Raw genomic sequence first — 25,142 nt, 5'->3', positions numbered from 1 at the left:
ACAGAGAGAAGGAATTACCTCAGTTCTGTGAACGAGCTGTTCCGTCCCATCATCGTTGATTCGATATATTTCCAAAAAAGGGTCTGACTTACTGAAGAGATCCTGCCAAATATACAAACCAATCAAACATAAAACACTAATTCTGGATGAGCCATTAATGTACAGTCATTTATCTCAAACAATCAAATAACAAACAAGTGAAATCACACGCACACAGATGTCAACATGTTAGCTTGGTCCTCCTGGTGCTAAATTTGACACAGCTTGTCCCCTGCCTGTGCATGTGGTGTTTTGTTCACTGCTGTGACAAATCAAATCAGGAAAAGGGGCTTGAAAGAGTAATTTGACATAGAGTCTCAAGGTAAGGCTAAGAGCAACTACAGCTTGTTTGGGTCAATTGATTGTTCAGGGCTCAACAGACAGTATTTCTGTACATTGTGTAGTCGTGTATGTGTATGAGAGTGTTAGAGAAAGGAATGGAGGGAGAAAGAAAGTGTGTGAGAGTGAGCGGGGGGCACAAAACAAGATATTTAATGTCCCCATTTCTCGCTGCATTAGCCTGACACAGCTCCACAGGGACAGCCAGGGAAGAAAGAAGGAGGTAGCCCCCCCATCTCGTTGTCACGGTAACCCCTTGCCAGTGGCGTCACTGTGGACTGACGTGCATTACAAGTGCATTTGTCTGTCAACATTTAATCCCTGTCCAGCAATAACAGCTCTCACCAATTATATAATCGGCACCATTAATTAAGTTACCTTTGACCAGCACGGTCTACTCAGTTCCATAATGTTACAAGTTCCATAATGCCCTCCAACAGTTTGTTCAGTACCTTGGATAGCGTTTCAGGCAGCATTACAGTATTAGAAATAAATGGGGGATATTTCATTGCCTGATCCATGTCGCTCATACTGTGGTTGTCACAGCAAGTCATCTACAATTATATATACACTGCTCAAAAAAATAAAGGGAACACTAAAATAGCACATCCTAGATCTGAATGAATGAAGTATTTTTATTAAATACTTTTTTCTTTACATAGTTGAATGTGCTGACAACAAAATCACACAAAAATGATCAATGGAAATCAAATTTATCAACCCATGGAGGTCTGGATTTGGAGTCACACTCAAAATTGTGGAAAACCACACTACAGGCTGATCCAACTTTGATGTAATTTTGTAACTTTGAGGTGACGGATGGTCACCTGAGGGATCTCCTCCCAGACCTGGACTAAAGCATCCGCCAACTCCTGGACAGTCTGTGGTGCAACAGTGGTGGATGGAGCGAGACATGATGTCCCAGATGTGCTCAATTGGATTCAGGTCTGGGGAACGTGCGGGCCAGTCCATAGCATCAATGCCTTCCTCTTGCAGGAACTGCTGACACACTCCAGCCACATGAGGTCTAGCATTGTCTTGCATTAGGAGGAACCCAGGGCCAACCGCACCAGCATATGGTCTCACAAGGGGTCTGAGGATGTCATCTCGGTACCTAATGGCAGTCAGGCTACCTCTGGCGAGCACATGGAGGGCTGTGCAGCCCCCCCAAAGAAATGCCACCCCACACCATGACTGACCCACCGCCAAACCGGTCATGCTGGAGGATGTTGCAGGCAGCAGAACGTTCTCCACGGCGTCTCCAGACTCTGTCACATGTGCTCAGTGTGAACCTGCTTTCCTCTGTGAAGAGCACAGGGCGCCAGTGGCAAATTTGCTAATCTTCTCTGGCAAATGCCAAACGTCCTGCACGGTGTTGGGCTGAAAGCACAACCCCCACCTGTGGACGTCGGGCCCTCATACCACCATCATGGAGTCTGTTTCTGACCGTTTGAGCAGACACATGCACATTTGTGGCCTGCTGGAGGTCATTTTGCAGGGCTCTGGCAGTGCTCCTCCTGCTCCTCCTTGCACAAAGGCGGAGGTAGCGGTCCTGCTGCTGGGTTGTTGCCCTCCTACGGCCTCCTCCACGTCTCCTGATGTACTGGCCTGTCTCCTGGTAGCGCCTCCATGCTCTGGACACTACGTTGACAGACACAGCAAACCTTCTTGCCACAGCTCGCAATGTGCCATCCTGGATGAGCTGCACTACCTGAGCCACTTGTGTGGGTTGTAGACTCCGTCTCATGCTACCACTAGAGTGAAAGCACCGCCAGCATTCAAAAGTGACCAAAACATCAGCCAGGAAGCATTGGAACTGAGAAGTGGTCTGTAGTCACCACCTTCAGAACCACTCCTTTATTGGGGGTGTCTTGCTAATTGTCTATAATTTCCACCTGTTGTCTATTCCATTTGCACAACAGCATGTGAAATGTATTGTCAATCAGTGTTGCTTCCTAAGTGGACAGTTTGATTTCACAGAAGTGTGATTGACTTGGAGTTACATTGTGTTGTTTAAGTGTTTCCAGTGTATATATTTTCAAGTACTTTTAAAAACAAAAGGTTAAACATTCAAGACATTTAAATGCAAACCTTTGAAAAGGTACTTTGTCAGAACCGTCACCCATTGTGCTGGTAAATCAACTACAATATTAAAGTGCCTCATCACAGCTGATCACCATTGTGAAGCAGGCAGTATTTACAGCCTGTGTGGTATAGATCATGTGCATAGTCTATTAGAGTAATATTTCTCAGTGTAATAGGTATGTAATGGGATCCTCAAAGTCATTTGAACAGAGAGATTCCATACAAAGATAGGAGCCTGGCAATTAATCTGCCTGAGGATGTGACCACCCCCCCCACGTCTCTCTCTCTCTGTTTCCACCCCCTTCTCTCCCACTTTCCATCTCCTGCTCTCTTTCTGGTTCCAAGTAGAACTGTTTAGGGTTCCATGTAGAACCTTTTACACAGAGGGTTCTACATGAAACCAAAAATAAACTTTTTGGAACCCTTTTTCTAAGAGCGTATAGTTAAAGTAGTTCGCTGACAGGGTTGGGCAACTGAAATGTAATTATGTCAATAAGCAAAAGAAAGAACGTTTTAAAGCACACCATACCACCATTGATGAGTTTCCCTGCCTCCAATGTACACTGAAGATTCCATTAGCAATATTGCTTGTGTCTAAATCACAAACAGTGCAATTTGAAATCTGTTTTTATTTCCACATGGAATTGCTCATCATGACCCTTTTTCTATTGGATTGCTAACTCTAATAAATGCATTAAAGGAGCCTGGGCTCTGCTCTGATGAATACACACTAAGCCGAACTTTACCTCCACTCCCTGTTAACTTTCTCCAACACTGCTGGAGTCAGAGGCCAATTGCACCCTTTGCTTGGTAGCATTCTGAGAGCATAGAGAGGCAGGAAGAATATTTCTGCTATAATCATTGATGTCAGAGAGTTATTCCAGTCTTGTTGACTGAGATATGAACCTTCTGCCTTGAGCCTTGTGTGGGTGTGCCAGCTCTACTGTAGGTGCCTCAGTGCTCCAGCTCCCGAAATCTGTTGCCAAATATCTTTCGTAACCCTCCTAAATGCTCTACCGACAACAAACTCCCTCGTTCTGAGCTCACCATGCATTTTACATAGCTTTTATCTGTCAAGCCATTTATTGAAAAACTACTGCTGTCTGTGCTGTCTTTGCACAGAGAGCCCCATGTTGGATTGATTTCCTCATCTTGTGTTAGGGCGCAGGAATTTAGAGTTGAAAAGGACAGGTCGATCATGTCCTTTGGATATTGCAAGGCAGCCTTTCAGAGCCAGGATACTTGAAATGCATAAATTCATGAATGGCAGACAAAAATGGAATGGTAGGAAAAGAGAGAGAGAAAAAATGTATTTTGCAGATAATCACTAAGAGTATGTTTTTGCTTGAGGCACAGAAAGTGAGAGGGCGGAAGACCCTGAGAGATATGCAGAGAAAAGGAGGAAGACCCTGGGAGATATGCTGAGTAAAGGAGGAAGAGAAGGAGAAAGGCAGAGATATTAGTTGAGAGACGAGGAGAGAGAGGATAAGTGCAGAGGCGTCCGGGTACGGCTTGTTGCTGCTGTAGGAAGAACAGACACCTGCAGAGCTTCAGGGCCTGTGGTCCATTGTGGGATGCTTTGTGTGGAGGGGCTATTTGCAAACAGAGAACCACACGGTAACACCCTTTGCACACACCAACACAAAAACACACACACACTGAACTAAGCAAACCTCACACTGATCTCACCCTCATCTTCCTTTGGCTATCTGTCAAGGGTCCATGACACACCATTCTCACAAGGCTTGTCTCAACGGAGAACCAGCATTTACAGGAAGCCAAGTTCAATTCAGACTTAATAGAACAAATGCTGAAATGCATGTTGTATGCCTTTATGTCATGTCATCCAGTAAATACAGGGTAAAGCATATGGATCTAAATAAATGTTGCGTTTATACGTGTAGAAAATCCATATCCTCTTCGTTGTATAAATCTTTGTCTGGTTAATGACTGATAATGTCAAAAAGAGATCTTGAAATCACATTCACAGGAGAGAGGTTCAACAGCCAGCAATAAGCACAAATTCACCCATGAACTATATTGACATTTCCATCAAGAGAAGGGCCCTAATCCCTTACCTTATCATCCAGTTTCTTGGCACAGAAGAACAGTTCAACATATCCATTGTTGCCAGAAATTTCTTCAGCGTGTACCTGAAAAAAGGGTTTTAGTGAGTCACATTTTTGCCCAATGAGAATATTTTATTTTCAGCAGCAGACAGCCTGTCGTATGACATGTAGACAGGACCTTGAAGCCAATCAAAATATGTCACATAAAATGTTGAGGAGTGTTATTACTTTTAAACTTCAACAGAAAGCTCCTTCAAGCCGAGAACAGATATGGTTCCATTACAGTAATGCAGAGCTGGCCAAACGGAGCTGGGTCCAAATTTAGTTCACAAGACCGTTTAGTTGGCCTCCAAAAGGAATACACTAATAGCAAATACGTTCATTATTCTGCATATTTAAAGGATTATTACAGACAGGCTAATCATTTTTGCTGAAAAAACATACGTGTGTGTGTGTGTGTGTGTGTGTGTGTGTGTGTGTGTGTGTGTGAGAGAGAGAGAGTTAAAATTGGCAATAAAGACACAGATTTAATTCCTCAGGGCCGTGGGGTGAGACAGGGATGCAGCTTGAGCCCCACCCTATTCAACATATACTCAGTGAACAAAACATTAGGACCGCATTCCTAATATTGAGTTGCACCCCATTTTACCTTCAGAACAGCCTCAATTCCTCAAGACATGCACTCTACAAGGTGTCGAAAGCATTCCATAGGGATGCTGGCCCATGTTGACTCCAATGCTTCCACAGTTGTGTCAAGTTGGCTGAACCATTCTTGATTCACACAGGAAACTGTTGAGTGTGAAAATCCCTGCAGCATTGCAGTTCTTGACACACTCAAACCTCATGCGCCTGGAACTTACTACCATTTCCCTTTCAAAGGCACTTAAATATTTTGTCTTTCCCATTTACCCTATGTATGGCACACACAGTCGATGTCTTAATTGTCTCAGGCTTAAAAATCATTCTATAGCCCCTCTCCTGCCCTTCATATACACTGATTGGAGAGGATTTAAGAAGGGACAACAATAAGCGATCATAGCTTCACCTGGATTCACCTGGTCAGTCTGTCATGGAAATGTTTTGTACAATCTGTGTACAGTATATCAATGAATTGGCGAGGGCAGTGGAACAGTCTGCAGCATACGGCCTCACCCTTCTGGACTCAGCAATCAAATGTCTACTGTACAGATTATGTGAGACTTGGGACCAATGAATCTCAGTAAATAGAAAATAATGGTGTTCCAAAAAACTCCTGTTACAAGGACATCAAATATAAATTATATCTAGACACCGTTGCCCTAGAGCACACAAGAACTATACCTACCTCGGCCTAAACATCAACATGACAGGTACACAAGGCAGTGAATGATCTAACAGATAAGGCAAGAATGGCCTTCTACACCATCAAAAGAAACTAGACATCCCAATTACGATCTGGCAAAAAATACTTCAATCAGTTATAGAAGCCATTACTCTCTATGGTTGTGAGGTCTGGGGTCGACTCACCAAACAAGAATTCATAAAACGGGACAAACACCCAATTGAGACTCTACATACAGAATTCTGCAAAAAATATACTAAGTGTACACCGCAAAACCCCAAACAATGCATACAGAGCTATTAAATTCTATAACCACCTAAAAGGAAGCGATTCCCACACATTCCACCACAAAGCCCTCACCTACAGAGAGATGAACCTAGAGAAGAGTCCCCTCATCCAACTGGTTCTGGGATTCTGTCCACAAACACAAACAGACCCCACAGAGCCCTAGGACAGCAACACAATCACATCCAACCAAATCATGAGAAAACAAAAAGAGAACTACTTGACACACTGGAATTTATCAACCAAAAAACAGAGCAAATTGGAATGCTATCTGTCCCTAAACAGAGAGTACACAGCTATTGAGAAAGGAAGCCATAGACAGACCTGGCTCTCGAGAGAAGACAGGCTATGTTCACATTACCCACAAAATGAAATGGAAACGGAGCTGCACTTCCTAGCATTCTGCCAAACATATGACCAAATTAGAGATACATATTTCCCACATATCCCACAGACCCACAAAGATAAACTCCCATATCTGTTAGGCAAAATAGTGCTGTGTGCAATCACAGCAGCAAGATTACAGTAAAGTATATGGTTTCTGTCAATCAAACAAAAGAGTGGCAATGGTCCAGAAACAAAACTCTATGGGTCTCTCAGCTTCTCAATAATACAACACAGCAAAGCTATAACACTTGGTGAAAGTGTCGTATCAGCAGCTTGTCAAGCTTTCTGTACGTACAGTATCTTGGATTAATATGATTTATTGTATCTCATATCATAGTGCCATTGTCCTGGTGAGTGTTGTGTAGTCATAATGTGTATTGTGTATTGGATTATGGCCCGGCAATGAACGTTCTAGTTAGAAGACCATTGTAATGTGATGCTTGCCAGTGGGAGCCACAGTAACTGCATAAAACCTTAATCCCTACCATTTGACCAACTTTTCTCCACATCCCATGTCCCCATATGCACAATGGGCATCTGAGAGATGTGTTACAAACACTGGGAAAGGATTTTTCACACAAAACACAACAGTTGTCTGCTGTTCTGCCACCTTCCAGATTAGCCTGCAGGCACATTACAGGCAGACACCATGCCATTGGGATCCATCTCACAGACAGCCCTGACAAAGCCCAGGCCCATTATCATATCAGGAAAAGCCATTTTCAGAAACACCATGACACAGGTTAGCACTAATTCACTAGAATGCATTAAGCCCACACTGCTACAGAACTGTGCTTAAACAAACCCATTATATCCCCCCAAAACCACCTCACAGCAAGCTGCCACCATGTGATCGCATCCAATCAATGGTCATAATGGCAACACTAGCCGAAGGGAAAGATCCTCAAATGCCATCTTTACTTTGGCCATTTCCATCACAAGCAAGTCATTCTCAGCCCTTCTCTCCAAGGGCAATTTATGCGTAGTTTGTTAGGGTAAAATCAATAAAGATAGGTATCAATAAGGCAAAAGGTCTGTTGTTGACATTATTGAATTCACTCCTTGTGCAAAACCCCTTCGCTTTTCTCCTCTCATCTCTGCAGTATAAGAAGGCACAGGGATCACAGACTCTGCACCTCTGACTTAACAGGAGCAGTGAGGAACACTGACTGTTCCTCCCACTCCACTAAAGGTCAGATTTGCAGGCTTGTTAAACACAATTTCTCTGTGTTGTTCCCTTTTGTATGGCAATGTAATGTTGGCCTGGCAGATGGTGTTGAGACCATCCAACAGAAACAACACTCTGTGCTTTAACGTCCCCCTCTCTTTGTCATGACAGATATTGTGTATGAGTCATGAATCTTTGTACAGAGAAGCATCCTTACATCACAGGATTCACATCAGCTACTTTGCTTTAATTGCATGAATTGATTTAACAAGTGATTGCATTTGATTTTGCTTGCCACTGTTACTGCAACAGTGAGCCAATGGTGAGCGAAATCGATAGGGTGATGAATAGGGGGAACCTACCGTGATGGCGGATTTCCCAGCGTACTTCGCATACTTTAGGAATAAAGGCTTCACCATCTTCTTCTGGGCTACAATCTGTGGAACACAGGAAAACTATGAATGACTGGTGACTAGTGAAGCAGTGAAAAGTATTACCGGACAATTAGTACGAAAGCAGTTTGAGAGCAGTATGACGAGGACTGGTGACCTCTAACCTTTACCCTCTGACCTCTGTTGTTGGTGAGCAGCAACTCAGCACAGTGTTCCATTCAGTTTATGTGTGGTGAGTGATTTGATTAGACATAAGAAATGGCACATTGGATAACTGAGTGGAAGGGTCAGACATTCAGTACAGGACCTGGCCGAGCGTACACTCCACCCCACCCAGGAAGTCGTCATCGCGGGTGCCAATACTGTGAGTGCCATGGATGTCGTAGACCTCGAACCGCAGCTTCTGCGCTTCCTCAAAGTAGTAGTCCAGGGTGAAGACCTTGGCAAAGACCGGGTGCAGGTTGCTCTTGATCACCTCTGTCCTGTCAAGCTGAAGAGACAAGAGGGGAGAAAAAGGCACAGCGTTAGAATGTGGACACGTTGTTGGATATTACTGGAGAAACTCGGACCTCCAACTCAACTCTCTAATGAGAGCTTCCTACCAATTAAACATAAAGAGTGCAGTTTTATATGCAATGTACATTGTATCAGTTCATTTGCAATGCTAATTAATGTATGGGACATGGTGATGCATTCATGGGCACATGGGAATGTAGGAACAACAGCCAAATACCCATCTGCACCCGGATCACTGCTACAGCCACTTTTGGCGTTCGTGTTTGTTTTCCTGTTGATTAGACCAAAATGTAAATCTTGTGAAGCTCTTGTTCAGACAGTGACAGCAGAGAGGATTTTAGTGGACTGAGGGCTGAGAGCTCAGCAGACACACAGCTCATCCATTGCCATGCCTGGACATTCATACACCTGTTTATCTAATACACCTGGTTCATGCCTGAACTCTCCACATTGCCACCTGCTTTCAGTGGAGCACAGAGGCTGTGTTTAAACAGGCAGCCCAATTCTGATCTTTGTCAATAATTGGGCAAAATATCAGAATTTGGTTGCCTATGTAAACCCAGCCAGAGTGTACCCATCTAGCACCCAGTATCCAATTATGTCCAGTACCAGAGAAATTATTGGTAATAATTTAATTCCAAGCTAGGTATTCTGAGGGGAGCCAACTCATCATCAAAAGCATATGTATCCCCTAAAGATGCTATCAGTAAATTAAAGTGACCTACAGTGCCTTGCGAAAGTATTCGGCCCCCTTGAACTTTGCGACCTTTTGCCACATTTCAGGCTTCAAACATAAAGATATAAAACTGTATTTTTTTGTGAAGAATCAACAACAAGTGGGACACAATCATGAAGTGGAACAACATTTATTGGATATTTCAAACTTTTTTAACAAATCAAAAACTGAAAAATTGGGCGTGCAAAATTATTCAGCCCCTTTACTTTCAGTGCAGCAAACTCTCTCCAGGAGTTCAGTGAGGATCTCTGAATGATCCAATGTTGACCTAAATGACAAATGATGATAAATATAATCCACCTGTGTGTAATCAAGTCTCCGTATAAATGCACCTGCACTGTGATAGTCTCAGAGGTCCGTTAAAAGCGCAGAGAGCATCATGAAGCATCATTTTGTTTGAACCATGGTTTAAGTGTTTCATGGTTTAAGTGAATCAATGGATTTCAAACTGGAGCTATTAAAAAAGCATATTAAAAATGATTCAAGCCTAAGGCAACTATCAATCTAAATCTGGTAAGGAAACTTAAAATGCCATAAATATTTTACTCTTGTTTTCCATTTCTTTTAATTTGAGAAAAAAGTTGTGATGGTAAAACAGAAGATAGTCAGAAAGTCATCAAACACAGATAGTTAAATATGAAAGGAAATTTTATATCATCTCCGTAGTTTGACCAAAAACAAAAAATACTAGAGAGATTGCCATCAATCTCAAACCAGGCCTAGCCATCAATCTCATTAACAACCTTATCGTAGCACAGCCAAATCCCACCCGTCCATAGAGCAGAAATCAAGAATGAAGCTCCCTGATCAGCAGTTCTGTCAAAGCTCTCTAAAGTCAGAGTCAACATGGGCCCCACACACCAAACGCCATGAACATACATGGCACACTATAGTACACACATGCACGTCCACGTTAACGTTCAGGAGTTAATCCTACTGCTTTACCTCATGCTGTTGGCCTTGAGCTGACGAGAACACACAGACACCCACACACAGAATGGTTGATGAGAAGCAACAGAGAAAGCATGCACCTTTTTTCACTGACAATCACTGTGGAATAGAGTCTAGTCTGCCAGTCCTAATTAGAGACACCTCCAGAGTGTTGAAGACCATGTTATTATGTATTCTGATATAAATGACCTGAGGAATGGGGGATTGTCTTGTTATTCATTATTGACCTTGCAAACAGTAGAAAGAGTGATTAATTTCTCAGGAGATAACAGCTAAGACATGTTTTAATTAGACTCTAGCCCTCCTCCTCTCGCTGTTTCTCTCATTCTCTGTCTTTTTTTCTCTCGATCTCTTTCTGTGCTATCTGGTTGGACATACTTGTGAACACAAGTTTGTTTCCGTGTGTGATGAAAGCTACCCAGAGCCACAGAGGAAGGGCTGTGTGATGAAAGCTACCCAGAGCCACAGAGGAAGGGCTGTGTGATGAAAGCTACCCAGAGTCACAGAGGAAGGGTTGTGCCTTTGTAATTCCTACCCCTGTGATGCCCATTCATCTGGGGTGGCAGGGAGAGTCTACAGAGAGGTGACTGTCTGACGTATGGCGGGATCTCTGAGGTCCCAGGGAGTCAGCTCCCACTGCTGGCTTGCCGCTGAAGCTAAGTAGGGTTGGTCTTGAATGGGAGACTAGATGCTGCTGGAAGTGAGGTTGGAGGGCCAGTAGGGGCACTCTGGCCAAAGGAGATCCCAATAGAGTACCACAGTATGAGTCATAAAATCTAGTGGTCAAACAAGGAAATGGTTCCACTTGTTTGTTTTTTCCCATAGGGGATTTTAGAAACACTTAAAATAAGGGCTGTGTTTGGTGTTGGCTTACCATGGCGAGACGTTTTGATAACCATGTAAATCTCTCTAGGACGAGGTGACTTCAAATCAAATCCAATTTTATTTGTCACATACACATGGTTAGCAGATGTTAATGCGATTGTAGCGAAATGCTTGTGCTTCTAGTTCCGACCATGCAGTAATATCTAACAAGAAATCTAACAATTTCACGACAACTACCTTATACACACAAGTGTAAAGAAATGAATAAGAATATGTACATAAAAATATATGAATGAGCGATGGCTGAACGGCATCGGCAAGATACAGTAGATGGTATAGAGTACAGTATATACATATGAGATGAGTAATGTAGGGTATGTAAACATTATATAAAGTAACTTTGTTTAAAGTGGCTAGTGATACATTTATTGTCCTGTGACATCGGGTGGTGTTGGTGTCCTGGAGGGCAGGTAGTTTGCCCCCGGTGATGTGTTGTGCAGACCTCACTACCCTCTGGAGAGCCTTACAGTTGTGGGCGGAGCAATTGCCGTACAAGGCGGTGATACAGCCCGACAGGCTTCTCTCGATTGTGCATCTGTAAAAGTGTGAGAGTGTTTTTGGTGACAAGCCGAATTTCTTCAGCCTCCTGAGGTTGTCTGTGTGGGTGGACCATTTCAGTTTGTCCGTGATGTGTACGCCGAGTAACTTTCCACCTTCTCCACTACTGTCCTGTCGATGTGGATAGGTGGCTACTCCCTCTGCTGTTTCTTGAAGTCCACGATCATCTCCTTTGTTTTTCCTGACACCACACTCACCACCTCCCTGTAGGCCGTCTCGTCATTGTTGGTAATCAAGCCTACCGCTGTAGGGTCGTCTGCAAACTTGATGATTGAGTTGGAGGCGTGCATGGCCACACAGTCATGGGTGAACAGGGAATACAGGAGAGAGCTGAGAACGCACCCTTGTGGGGCCCTAGTGTTGAGGATCAGCGGGGTGGAGATGTTGTTTCCTACCCTCACCACCTGGGGTCGGCCCTTCAGGAAGTCCAGGACCCAGTTGCACAGGGCGGGGTCGAGACCCAGGGTCTCGAGCTTAATGATGAGTTTGGAGGGTACTATGGTGTTAAATGCTGAGCTATAGTCGATGAACAGCATTCTCACATAGGTATTCCTCAAGTCCAGATGGGTTAGGGCAGTGTGCAGTGTGATTGTGATTGCGTCATCTGTGGACCTATTGGGGCAGTAAGCAAATTGGAGTGGGTCTAGGGTGTCAGGTAGGGTGGAGGTGATATGGTCCTTGACTAGTTTCTCAAAGCACTTCATGATGACGGGAGTGAGTGCTACTGGGTGATAGTTATTTAGCTCAGTTACCTTAGCTTTCTTGGGAACAGGAACAATGGTGGCCTTCTTGAAGCATTTTGGAACAGCAGACTGGGATAAGGGATGATTATGTCCGTAAACACACCAGCCAGCTGGTCTGCGCATGCTCTGAGGACGCGGCTAGGGATGCCATCTGGGCCGGCAGCCCTGCGAGGGTTAACACGTTTAAATGTTTTACTCACATTGGCTGCAGTGAAGGAGAGCCTGCAGGTTTTGCTAGTGGGCCGTGTCGGTGGCACTGTATTGTCCTCAAAGCGAGCAAAATAAGTTGTTTAGTCTGTCTGGGAGCAAGACATCATGGTCCGCGATGGGGCTGGTTTTCTTTTTGTAGTCCGTGATTGACTGTAGACCCTGCCACATACCTCTCGTGTCTGAGCCGTTGAATTGGGACTCAACTTTGTCTCTCTACTGCCGCTTAGCTTGTTTGATTGCCTTGCGGAGGGAATAGCTACACTGTTTGTGTTTTAATAGACGCTGTGGGTACAACATCACTGATGCCCTTACTAATAAACTCGCTCACAGAATCAGCGTATTCATCAATGTTATTGTCCGACGCTATGCGGAACATATCCCAGTCCACGTGATTGAAGCAATCTTGAAGCATGGAATCCGATTGGTCGGACCAGCGTTGAACAGACCTGAGCACGGGCGTTTCCTGTTTAAGTTTCGGTCTATAGGCTGGGAGCAACAAAATGGAGTCATGGTCAGATTTTCCGAAAGGAGGGCAGCGGAGGGCATTGTATGCGTCGCGGAAGTTAGAATAACAATGATCCAGGGTTTTGCCAGCCCGGGTCGCGCATTCGATATGTTGATAAAATTTAGGGAGCCTTGTTTTCAGATTAGCCTTGTTAAAATCCCCAGCTACAATAAATGTAGCCTCAGGATATGTGGTTTCCAGTTTACATAGAGTCCAATGAAGTTCTTTCAGGGCTGTCGAGGATATACACGACTGTGATTATGATCGAAGAGAATTCTCTTGGTAGACAATGCGGTCGGCATTTGATTGTAAGGAATTCTAGGTCAGGTGAACAAAAAGACTTGAGTTCCTGTATGTTATGATCACACTGCATAAGGCATACACCCCCGCTCCTCTTCTTACCAGAGAGACATTTGTTTCTGTCGGCGAGATGCGTGAAGAAACCAGGTGGCTGCTCCGACTCTGATAATGTATCCCGAGTAAGCCATGTTTCCGTGAAACAAAGAACGTTACAATCTCTGATGTTTCTCTGGAAGGCAACCCTTGCTCGGATTTCGTCTACCTTGTTGTCAAGAGACTGGACATTGACGAGTAGTATGCTCGGGAGCGGTGCGGATGTGCCCGTCTACGGAGCCTGACAAGAAGACCGCTCCGTCTGCCCCTTCTGCGGCGCCGTTGTTTTGGGTCTGGGATCCGATCCATTGTCCTGGGTGGTGGACCAAACAGAGGATCCACTTCGGGAAAGTCGTATTCCTGGTCGTAATGTTGGTGAGTTGACGTTGCTCTTATATTCAACTGTTTGACACCCTCACTGTAGTGTTCTATGCCCCAGAGCAGTGAAGGAGACATTGCCCTGCGTAGGATCTTTCAGATTGGATTTTAAACGGCTGTTCTGACTCTCTGTGGGCATAAAAAAATTCCATGGCACTTATCGTAAGAGTAGGGGTGTAATGCCACGTTCAAAACAACTGGGAACTCTGAAAAAAAATAACTAGCTCCAACTGGGAAAAATATTTTTGAACACGGAATTCCAAGTCGGAAACTCAGGTATCTTTCTAGAGCTACGACTTTCCGACCTTAAGATAACTGATGTCATGATTTGACTCTCTTTTTTTTTACACAACAGAGAAAAGAGGAATCTAATTAAGTAATTTTCGTACAGGGAAAGTTGTATCAGTGACAAACATTAGAATGCAAAACCGCTACAGGTAGGGGGGATTCAGAGAGGAAAAATGTGAGTCGATTTCGTGATACCTAACTTTGATAAAATAAGTATAATCACATCGTCAACTAAAAAGGTTCTGAGGGTTTGTCCTTGTGTCCATTGAAGCACTGCGTTATATTTTACAGTGATGTCAGCAGAAGCCTTCCTTTGTCGGCGACTCTTTCGTCTGCACACCCGACACGTGTGCGCGATTGGCTGGGGAACGACGGCTGGCTGGTGGCAGAATATTGTATATTAATGTGTTAATATGGGCAGTATGTTGTATAAAATGAATAAATATAAATGCGCTGCATTCGTTCGGCAGGAGAGAGCGAGAAGCAAGATGTGTGTCGATTTAGCTACTCGCTCTTTCTCAGCCTTTGGCATGATGAGCAAATGATTTGCATGACAATGTTGCATACCTGTTCAGATGGATTTGAGAGCAAAGGAGTGGGCCACCAAAGACTGAAATACAGAGCAGTGCAACACATATCACAAGGGAGTGTTCATTCAAGAGCCTCTTCCACAGCCCAACTATCTTGACACAGCTCTCAGAATTCAGCAAAACAATCTTTAGTAAAACCATGAAGTGGCTTCTACATCGACAAACATGCTCTAGCCACTGTATATCAACAGCACTGGTTAAGATGGTTAAGATCAGTGGCATGTATTGATGGATGCCAAGGGAAGCCAGGTTTTCCCAAATCGTTTATCAGGAAAAAACATAAAATAATGTATCTTACGTGTCTGTGTTTTCATAATTGTCCTTCAATTCGCAAGAGGCTGAATTTATCTTACCTGAGAAGACACCCGAGCGAGAGAAACAACGCCCCTCTGTCTCCATGTGTAGGCCATCTATCTGATGGGGTCTGGTCATAAAGAGTACAATATTGCTGCTGCCCGTAGCATTGAATGCAAGGGAAGCTAGCAACCATTTGGCCTCCCTTGATTAAAAAAGTATAAAATAATAGCCAATCAGCATTGAGCTCAACTGTGAATGGTCCTGGCGTACCAAAATAAAGTGTCAAGGGAAGCCAGTTTGGATTTGACTTCAGTCCTATCATAGAGAAATACGGCATCTATTGAAACAACTTGAATTGTGGCATCTCGTTTTGTTGTTGTCCTCTGGTGGCTAGCTAGCTAAAATTGTCCCTTTCCTAAATTAGCCATGGATGGAGATAGGGATTTGGACTTGTGGTTTTAGTTAGTTATCCGTCCTGGCCAATGATTATAAAGGCAATTCTGATCCAACCATAAACTACATTGTGACCCTGGACTGAGAGGATGGAAGTTCAACATGTAGCTAGCTACATGTAGAAGGCTAACATTGCCCATGAAAGGAAGTTGGGCTAGCGAGCAATTATTTTAGCCAGGTAGCCTAGGGCAACAACAAAATAAGACTGTACTGTATGATAGTCATAGACCATTTTGTCAGCATGAAAGGGAGGGTGGCATTGGTGTTTCTCTACAAGTAGGGTGAGTCAACATGTTATTTTATACTTTCACCAACACACACACACAAATAAATCAGAACCATGGACAGCCACATAATGTGTAACTTCCATTGATTGGACAAAATAGTTGTTGGTATCTTTTAGTTGTCACTGTATTTGACTATGCATAGGTGATTTGATGATGTTGAAATGTTGAAATTGAAAATGGTGCTGGAATAGTGGCGGCAGCTCCTACATTCTTTGCGACATGCAGTATCTCTGTGGTTCAAAATTGTAGTTGTTTAGTAGTCTGAAAATGTCAGAAACATGAACTTTCTTGACCATGCTGTAGGTCATGTAACTGTTTGTTACATGCAATATGCTTTGTGGACTTCACCGAACAGATGTTGCTCTCCGGTTTTGTGATGAAACAAAGGTGTGGTTGAATTTGTCCTGCCACTGTGTCTTCTTATTGTCTCAGCCTTTGGCCCATATATCACAGTTGCAAGGCATATGAACTAACAGGTTATAGAGCAAACAACGCAATTATCACAACACATAGGTTGTAATATGGCTTTTTTTCCCCCGGCTTGGCTTCACCAGTGATTTTAACCACGCATCACTTTTTGATAAGATACACTACATGACCAAAAGTATGTGGACACCTGCTTGTCAAACATCTCATTCCAAAATCATGGGCATGTTCTGTTATAATCTCCACCCGGCACAGCCAGAAGAGGACTGGCCACCCCACATAGCCTGGTTCCTCTCTATGTTTCTTCCTAGGTTTTGGCCTTTCTAGGGAGTTTTTCCTAGCCACCGTGCTTCTACACCTGCATTGCTTGCTGTTTGGGGTTTTAGGCTGGGTTTCTGTACAGCACTTTGAGATATCAGCTGATGTACGAAGGGCTATATAAATACATTTTATTTGATTTGATTAATATGGAGTTGGTCCCCCCTCTGCTGCTATAACAGCCTCCACTCTTCTGGGAACATTGTTGCAGGGACTTGCTTCCATTCAGCCACAAAAGCATTAGTGAGGTCAGGCACTGATGTTAGGTGATCAGGCCTGGCTCGCAGTCTGCGTTCCAATTCATCCCAAAGGTGTTTGATAGGGTTGAGGTCAGGGCTCTGTGCAGGCTAGTCATGTTCTTCCCCACTGATTTTGACAAACCACTTCTATATGGCCCTCACTTTGTGCACGGGGGCCTTGTTATGCTGAAACAGGAACGGGCCTTCCCCATACTGTTTCCACAAAGTTGGAAGAATAGAATCATCTAGAATGTCATTGTATGCTATAGCATTAAGATTTCCCATCACTGGAACTAAAGGGCCTAGCCTGAACCATGGAAAACATACCATTATTCCTCCTCCACCAAACTTTACAGTTGGCACTATGCATTCGGTCAGGTAGCTTTCACCTGGCATCCGCCAAATCCAGATTTGTCTATCAGACTGCCAGATGGTGAAGTGTGATTCATCACTCCAGAGAACACGTTTCCACTGCTCCAGAGTCCAATGGAGGCGAGCTTTACACCACTCCAGCCTACGCTTGGCATTGCTCATGGTGATCATAGGCTGCTCAGCCATGGAAACCCATTTCGTGAAGCTCCCAACGAACAGTTCTTGTGCTGAAGTTACTTCCAGAGGAAGTTTGAAACTTGGTAGTGAGTGTGTCAACCGAGGACAGACGATCATTACGTGCTTCAGCACTCTGAGGTTTCCACTTCACAATAACAGCACTTACAGTTGACCAGGGCAGCTCTAGCAGGGCAGGAATTTGACAAACTGACTTGTTGGAATGGTGGCATCCTATGGCAGTGCCACGTTGAATGTCACTGAGCTCTTCAGAAGGCCATTGTACTGCCAATGTTAGTCTATGGATTTCATACCCCTGAAATAGCCAAATTCACTCATTTGAAGGGGTGTCCACATACTTTTGTATATATAGTGTAGCAGTGAGTAATGCTGCCTGGAAGATTCAGGCCAAAAAATAATCTAATTCAACGCACTGCATGGACTACATTGATGAACTACCACTTACATCCTTGACAATAAAACACAATATTGTCTTGTTCCTCTTGCTTAATTTGCAAATTAAGCGTCTTCCCAATCTCCTAAAGCTGATGGACAGATACCACAAAGTTCTGAGTGGTGTGTGTGTGTGTGTGTGTGTGTGTGTGTGTGCATATTTGTATGTCTGTGACACACAGCTAATGAATAGCACACCGGGGATTAAAGTCATTTGAATGTAGTTACTGTAACAGTGTGTAACTCAAAGAACTAAAGGCAGCCCTCAAAGAACAGCGAGCCAAAGCTGTTGTGAGAGTTATATATATTTTTTTAGGTCAAAGAGGAAACAGACCATTGCAAACAGTAGATAGCAGGGATGCAGTATTTCTCTCACCCTCTCTCTCTCTCTTTCTCCTCCCCTATTTCTCAATTCTTCTTGCACACTGACATTCAGTATTGACTGGGCTTGACAGACTCACATTTCAGAATTCTTGTTTTGTGGGATTTGTTTTGCTGTAACAAATTTAATTCTCCACTGACATGAATGATATGGTTATTCGGAGCATTAGGTTGTATCAATTATATCACCTCCTAATGCTCGAGCTGAATTTAGGGGAGTTTAGGGGAGTTATGTAAACTACACAAATGCTCCGCTTGCAGAGAACCCAGGATAATTTCCTCATGAAATGTTGTTTTATTGCATTACCACAGCGACAAATTGATTAGTGTGTGCTCAATACTATCAGCCAAGCTTCATTATTGCCAATGCCTCGGAACACATTTCTCATTCATAACCATTAACTGGGCCTCAATAAATGCTTCCCATCTCAACACACTACGATTTGGCATTGTCACTTGTTAATCATTATCTGGCAATGCCTGGAGGAGAGGCCAATACATTGGGGCATAATTGCAACATATACAAGAGATTAGGAACATTAGGAACAACTTGCTAATATAGAGTTGCACCCCCTTTTGCCCTCAGAACAGCCTCAATTCTTCAGGGCGTGGACTCTACAGGGTGTCTCAGGCATGGTTTACTCTTGAAATTCTTTACACCTTATTTGTGGAACAATCTTTTTGTTCTTAAATTTGATGTTTTGGTGCCTCTAGAGCAATTCAGAAAGCTGATTGAGGACCTTACTACTGATGAATGTGTTTGCTTTTATGTCCGTGTTTTTCTTTCTGCTTGGATTTTGTATTTATATCGATGTGTATTTTCTGTCATTTATGTCATTCAGGGCTCATCTTCAAAGGCACTTAAATATTTTGTCTTGCCCATTCGCCCTCTGAATGGCACACATACACAATCCATGTCTCAATTGTCTTTAACCTGTCTCCTCCCCTTCATCTACACTGATTGAAGTGGATTTAACGAGTGACATCAATAAGGGATCATAACTTTCATATATATGCATATTCTTGATACCATTTGAAAGGAACCACTGAAGTTTGTGGAAATGTGAAATGAATATAGGAGAATATAACACATTAGATCTGGTAAAAGATAATACCAGATTTTTTTTTTCCATCTTTGAAATGCAAGAGAAAGGCCAAAATATGACATAGGAATCTAGGTGCTATTTCGATTTTGGCCAACAGATGGCAGCAGTGTATGTGCAAAGCTTTAGACTGATCCAATGAACCATTGTATTTCTGTTCAAAATGTTGTATCAAGACTGCCAAAATGTGCCCAATTGGTTTATTAATACATTTTCAAATTCATAACTGTGCACTCTCCTCAAAACAATAGCATGATATTCTTTCACGATAATAGCTACTGTAAATTGGACAGTGCAGTTAGATTAGCAAGAATTTAAGCTTCCTGCCTATATCAGATATGTCTATGTCCTGGGAAATTTTCTTGTTACTTAAAACATCATGCTAATCACATTAGCACACGTTAGCTCAACCGTCCCGTGGGGGGGACCGATCCCGTATAGGTTAATGTTTCCTACATTCAGTGTATATGATATATTGCCAACACTTTTTTAAATTGGTGATTTCTGTTTTGTTACAATATAGTAATTAGAAGACTCTCCCTTTCTGTCTTGTTTTAGTTTTTTTCCTATGATCTATAGCACCACTGGCAGGTCTGGAATGAGTGCCATGTTTGTGCCATGTTTGTAATACATGGAATTAAACATTTTACGACTTTTGTACACTCAGTATATACACTTACAACAAGCATCGCTACATACCATTACAGCCACTCTTATGGTGCTCCACTTTGTTAACATATGTTGCCCCTAATGCATGGCTTAATTAACAAGGGAATGGGAAGTGTAGGCCTCTGTGCTTACTACCACGGATTCATATCAACATAAATCAGCAGTGCCAGGCTGGAATTCCATCTCAAATCATCCCATCTCAAATCATCCCATCTCATATGGGAATGCAGTGGAATGAAGGAACAAATATGGATTTCTTTAACAACCACCTATAATTCAAACAGCCTTATAGATACACAGAATATCAGTGTGGACTCTATAGTGGACTACTATAGTGGACTACTGCATCATGGGAAATATGCTATTCATAGCTCACACACCCCCAGCTCATATTACAGATAGTGTACCAGTGTAATTCCAAGACAGACAAGAAACTATGATCTGCAACGTAGAAAGAGATTGTGAGAAAGAGATAAAGGAGAGTAGAGGAATAAGATTTCCTGTCCCCATCCCTCCTCCTATGAACAATGTTCTTGGTGATCTGTTTGAGAATTCCAATTCAGTTTCAGGTAGCTACTCTATAAATCAGAATCCATTTAAAAAGAAAAGACGGCAGCAATACCACCAAGCCAGCACCAGACATGCCACTTCTCCCTGGCTCTACTTTGTTCTCTGTGATCTGGTGCACTGCCCAGCTGTTGGGATAATGGGAGCAGGATTAAGATTTCATCCTTCAGTCTGACACGTTCACACAAACAGCTCACTCCTAAAAATCTCAGTCCTGTTTTCAAGACACCACTGCCTTCCAGATAACACTTTTTTTAAATCCTCCAAACGTGGCTCAGCTTTGATATGGAGAAATGGAGGGCGGGGATAGAGGGCTGCCCCTCCCACTGTGCCGTCCATATCCTGCTAGGTGACAATGCCTTCCATTCAGTAGAAACAAGCACTCACTCTGGTTCACCTCATGCTATCCAACTCTGTCAGACACGGAATCATTGTTATTTTAATAAACTGGGCTTATACTACCCAATGTAACATGTCAACATCATAGAGATACTTATGCAGCTCATTACTGGGGTTTGAGCTTCACGGGCTTAGTTGTTTTAGCATCAACATCCATTACTTATTGTTCATACCATCAGTACATTATGGAGTGAACCATGTTAGTTAAGACTTTACCAGGCCAATAGGTTGGGGACATTCAGGGGATGGGGGGGTACTCACCTCTGTCCACTGTCCCTGGTTCTGCACCATGAGTATGACACATGGATCAGACTTGTTCAGTGTGTCTCGGTCCAGCAGGGCCTTGCAGGCGACGCGCAGCTCCACTTTGGAGACGCAGGCGACAGGGCCACCAAGGGCAGCCCCTGGGGAGGTAGCATCCTGGATGTCATTCATCCTGGCTCAGGACCCGAGGTGTCAACCAGTAAGGAGCAAGAGATGGTGGGTGCTACTGAGAGCTCAGAGTAATGGGAACTACTAGGGATGGCTAAGGGATTCAAGCCGAACGAGGCACTGAAATCTCACAGAGTTAGATACATAGAAGAATGGATCCTTGGACTTGGTAGTGAATGTTACAAAAGGGAAAAGAGTTCTCGCAGAGGTCTGTATTTGAGATGAAGGCAGGTGTAATTTAATTTCTGCAGCGATAACAGACAACGTGGGTTGAGCTGGATGGAGGCTGGGGAGTCTTGATTAGATGACCAGAAAGTTGTGGAGAGTCACGATTCAGGATCAGCCAAAATGTGTTTTCATATGTTCTTCATGAGAAAGTTGTCCATGAGCATCACAACTGGGTTAAAAAAGGGTATGGTCCCGATCATCCTTCTCTTCAAACTCCACACAGGTACTGTATCTATGTAAAGAAAACACTCATTAAAGGTCCAATGCAGCTGTTTTTATCTCAATATCAAATCATTTCTGAGTAACAATAAAGTACCTTACTATGATTGTATTCAATTAAAATGATCAAAAATAGCTTCTTAGCCAAGAGCCATTTCTAAAGCAATAATTTTTCTACGACTGTCTGGGAGTGGTCTGAATGGGGAAAACTGAAAACTAGATGTTATTGGCAAAGAGATTTGGAACTGTCTTTCTTATTGTGCTAATTTACTGACCAAAACATTCAATCTCACCAAAACAGGTTGACATTTCAGGTGGTCTTTTCAAAAGCTTTTGTATTAAAAGGCATAATAATTTTCAAAATGTCAACAGTATTATTCCAACCTCATAGTGTGAATACATATATAAAACATAGAAAAAAATTACGTTGACGACTGCACTGTATTTAAGTATTTGCAAAATACCATATATCCACAAACAAAATGCTATTGAACCTTAACATCATCCTAATCTTAAAAGGAGCGAATTATAGGTACCCAAATAAATATTATCAGAATCCAAGTTCAGACAGGAAGAAGTTTGCATATGAGGTATGCTATGAAGGTGATTGAATAATAACAGGTGAATTGCTACTCAGTAAAAAAATATATAATAGTGACAAAGCCTGCCCAGGCGCAAGAATCCACATTGCCCTATTTCAGCACCACCGCTAATGGACAGCGACCTTCAGTCACTCGACTGCTGCTCTCCAGTGGGGTGAGGCTCGGTTGAAGCAATTATGTCACATTAGATCAGGCGCCCTTGGCAGCAATCATAAGTGTTTGACGAGGTAGTTAGAAACAATAAGAACAAATGATAAGGGCTCCATATGACTCATAAAATAGAACACATATTGAGATTATTGGCTCCAATAAAACAACCAATAACCGAGAGTTGTAATTAGTTCGAAATAATCTGCTCAACACTTGTAACGTTCAGTTGGTTCCATGTTCTTATAAGTATTTGTTTATATACTGCAATGACATAACATGATGGTGGAAAATAAATGCAAAAAATAAGTGCTGATCTATAAATGTTACAGATAAAAACGAAAATGTGGAAAAGAGATTCTCATAACCTCTTATTGATCAGCAATATGTCTACAACCTGTTGTCTGACCAATGAACCAACAACTACATGGGCACACACCCCTCCATGGTCATGTTAAACCGTGCGTAGCATGTGCATTTCAAATATAATGTGTCTATCTAGTATATATATATCTGTGCTATATCTGGTAGACAGTCAGTTATAGACAGCTAAGCTTGATAAATGACTACTCAAGACTTGTACAATTGTAATTGACATGACTTCTATCCAACTAAGCGACTCATAAATATTTTGTTCTCAACTTTGGTCTCAACCTAAATAATTTCATACGATAACTATAGCATGATTTGTTGAGGGTGACAGAGAGAAGCGCGGCTGGCTTATTCATTCAATTATCATCACAAAATAGATATAAACTGATCTACATTACTGGCTAAACTGGTCGTTTATCGATGCACCTCCACAGCCTCTGAATGAATCCAAGCATTTCACTGTGAATGATATAACAATACAACATAAACGTAAAAAATAAAAAAATACTCTGCAATAACATTATTATGTTCGATTACCTCAATCATTTAGACACTTGCATCATATGCTTCAAAATAATACATCCAAACTCTTGCTGCTTGTTCCTACCTGTCGTGGTCCCCTGGATTTACACTTGTTGTTACCTTTCCTTCAACACACTGCTTGATTTTCCGAAACTCAGGAACAGTGGAGGGAAGGGGGGAGAGGCAAGGGGTGTGTGATAGCGGAGCGAGGGAGTGGATCTTCCAAACCACACCGATAAAATTCGCAATGTCCCCAGAATCCGCTGGAGGGAGACGTAGAGGTGCGACAGCGGTTCACAATAGTGATACACGAACACTATTTTGGCGGCTGTTCCACACTAATCGTCTCACCTTTCTGCTAATTTTCCCGTGAGCCTTAGCTAAAGTTGACCACCAGAACATTTATGCATTTGTTGATTATCCTTTTGATTTAATCTGCTATAGATCAAATAAAAAACACAGCCACAGTGACCAACAGACAATTACAAGCATACAGATTACACATATACAACCACAAATGTTTTCCTCAACACTAATGGGCTACATATTATACATATTACATATTATTATACATATTATACTGTCCACATACAATGTGACCCCCCCCCCCCCCCCCCCCCCCCATTTGTATTGCTGGCTTATATCTGCGTATCAAACACTGCAAACACTGTACCTTGTTGCCAGATCATATCTGCTCAGTTTAAAGGCAAAATAACTGTCTGCAATCCACCCAAAAATATTCACTCGATTGCATCAAGTAAGAGATACATAGTCTATCCCTCCAGTAATAGGTCTATTAGTGTGACACATTACTCCCAGTGGCTAGATATGACTTTTAGTATCAATGAAATGACTGCTGTCTTTCACGGAGCTCAATAATTACAACCCCAGGAAACACAGGAGACACTTGACAGCCAGACAGCAGAGATTGAATTAGACAGATCCTCAGGTGATGGCACAACAAGTTGTGTGTGTGAGCGCCCTGATGTGGCTGGCCAGACAGCCAAGGACCCTAAGTGACACTGAGCTCTAATGGAGAAACAATGGAGATGAATCGCAGTCGGTGCTACTCTTATAAATAACAGGCAATGTCTCATACTCTCTCACCCTTCCACTACCTCTGCCACCCTCTCTTGCACACACACACACACACACACACACAACAGCATGTTTAAGACTATTTAATAACAATGAAAGGGCTATAGCTAATGCTATAATGATCTGAATATCAACAAGTGTTGGGCAGGTTTTAAAATAATTTGACACCCACACTTACACACTACCCGTTCTCTTCATATGAAGCCTTTTTCAGCCCACCCACAAGGCCTATATAATTTTTGTGAACTCACTAAAACTGGCTAAAGATTATATAACATGATAGCTTTCCAGCCAGCAATGAAGTGTGTTCAGAGTTGTACGTTTTCCTTTCAAAGCACTTAACTGTAGCAATTATAAGTGGTGGGGGTCCCACCTACAGCACATATCCTTTCTGCCTTCTCACTTGGATGACAATAGGCTGGGTAAAATAATTCAAGTACACTATATGCCTGCTCCCACTGCTTAATAAGGTCAAGGCCTATTCTGGGATGCAGAGAAAATGTCTGACTTAGCAATTCCTCTCCAAATGTTCTCTAAAGAGGGAAA

The 25,142-nt window shown here is 42.8% G+C and overlaps 1 protein-coding gene across 1 annotated transcript in view; it reads right to left on the bottom strand.

Moving 5' to 3' along the window:
* Window positions 1-23,671, bottom strand: part of LOC110506513 (copine-7-like) — a 38,991-nt gene extending 15,320 nt beyond the window's left edge. Inside the window, exons 1-6 of the mRNA XM_021586174.2 lie at window positions 23,584-23,671; window positions 21,238-21,868; window positions 8,393-8,575; window positions 8,056-8,130; window positions 4,542-4,616; window positions 19-102 (exon numbers count right to left, since the gene is read on the bottom strand). Of these exons, the coding sequence (XP_021441849.1) occupies window positions 19-102; window positions 4,542-4,616; window positions 8,056-8,130; window positions 8,393-8,575; window positions 21,238-21,411 (591 nt within the window). The 5' untranslated portion in view covers window positions 21,412-21,868; window positions 23,584-23,671. The remainder of the gene's footprint in view (window positions 1-18; window positions 103-4,541; window positions 4,617-8,055; window positions 8,131-8,392; window positions 8,576-21,237; window positions 21,869-23,583) is intronic.
* Window positions 23,672-25,142: the final 1,471 nt, after the last annotated feature.

Source organism: Oncorhynchus mykiss, chromosome 26, assembly GCF_013265735.2.
Source record: "Oncorhynchus mykiss isolate Arlee chromosome 26, USDA_OmykA_1.1, whole genome shotgun sequence".
NCBI classification, from domain to species: domain Eukaryota; kingdom Metazoa; phylum Chordata; class Actinopteri; order Salmoniformes; family Salmonidae; genus Oncorhynchus; species Oncorhynchus mykiss.
Note: the sequence above shows the minus strand (reverse complement) of the source record. Positions and strands in the feature narration are given on the sequence as shown.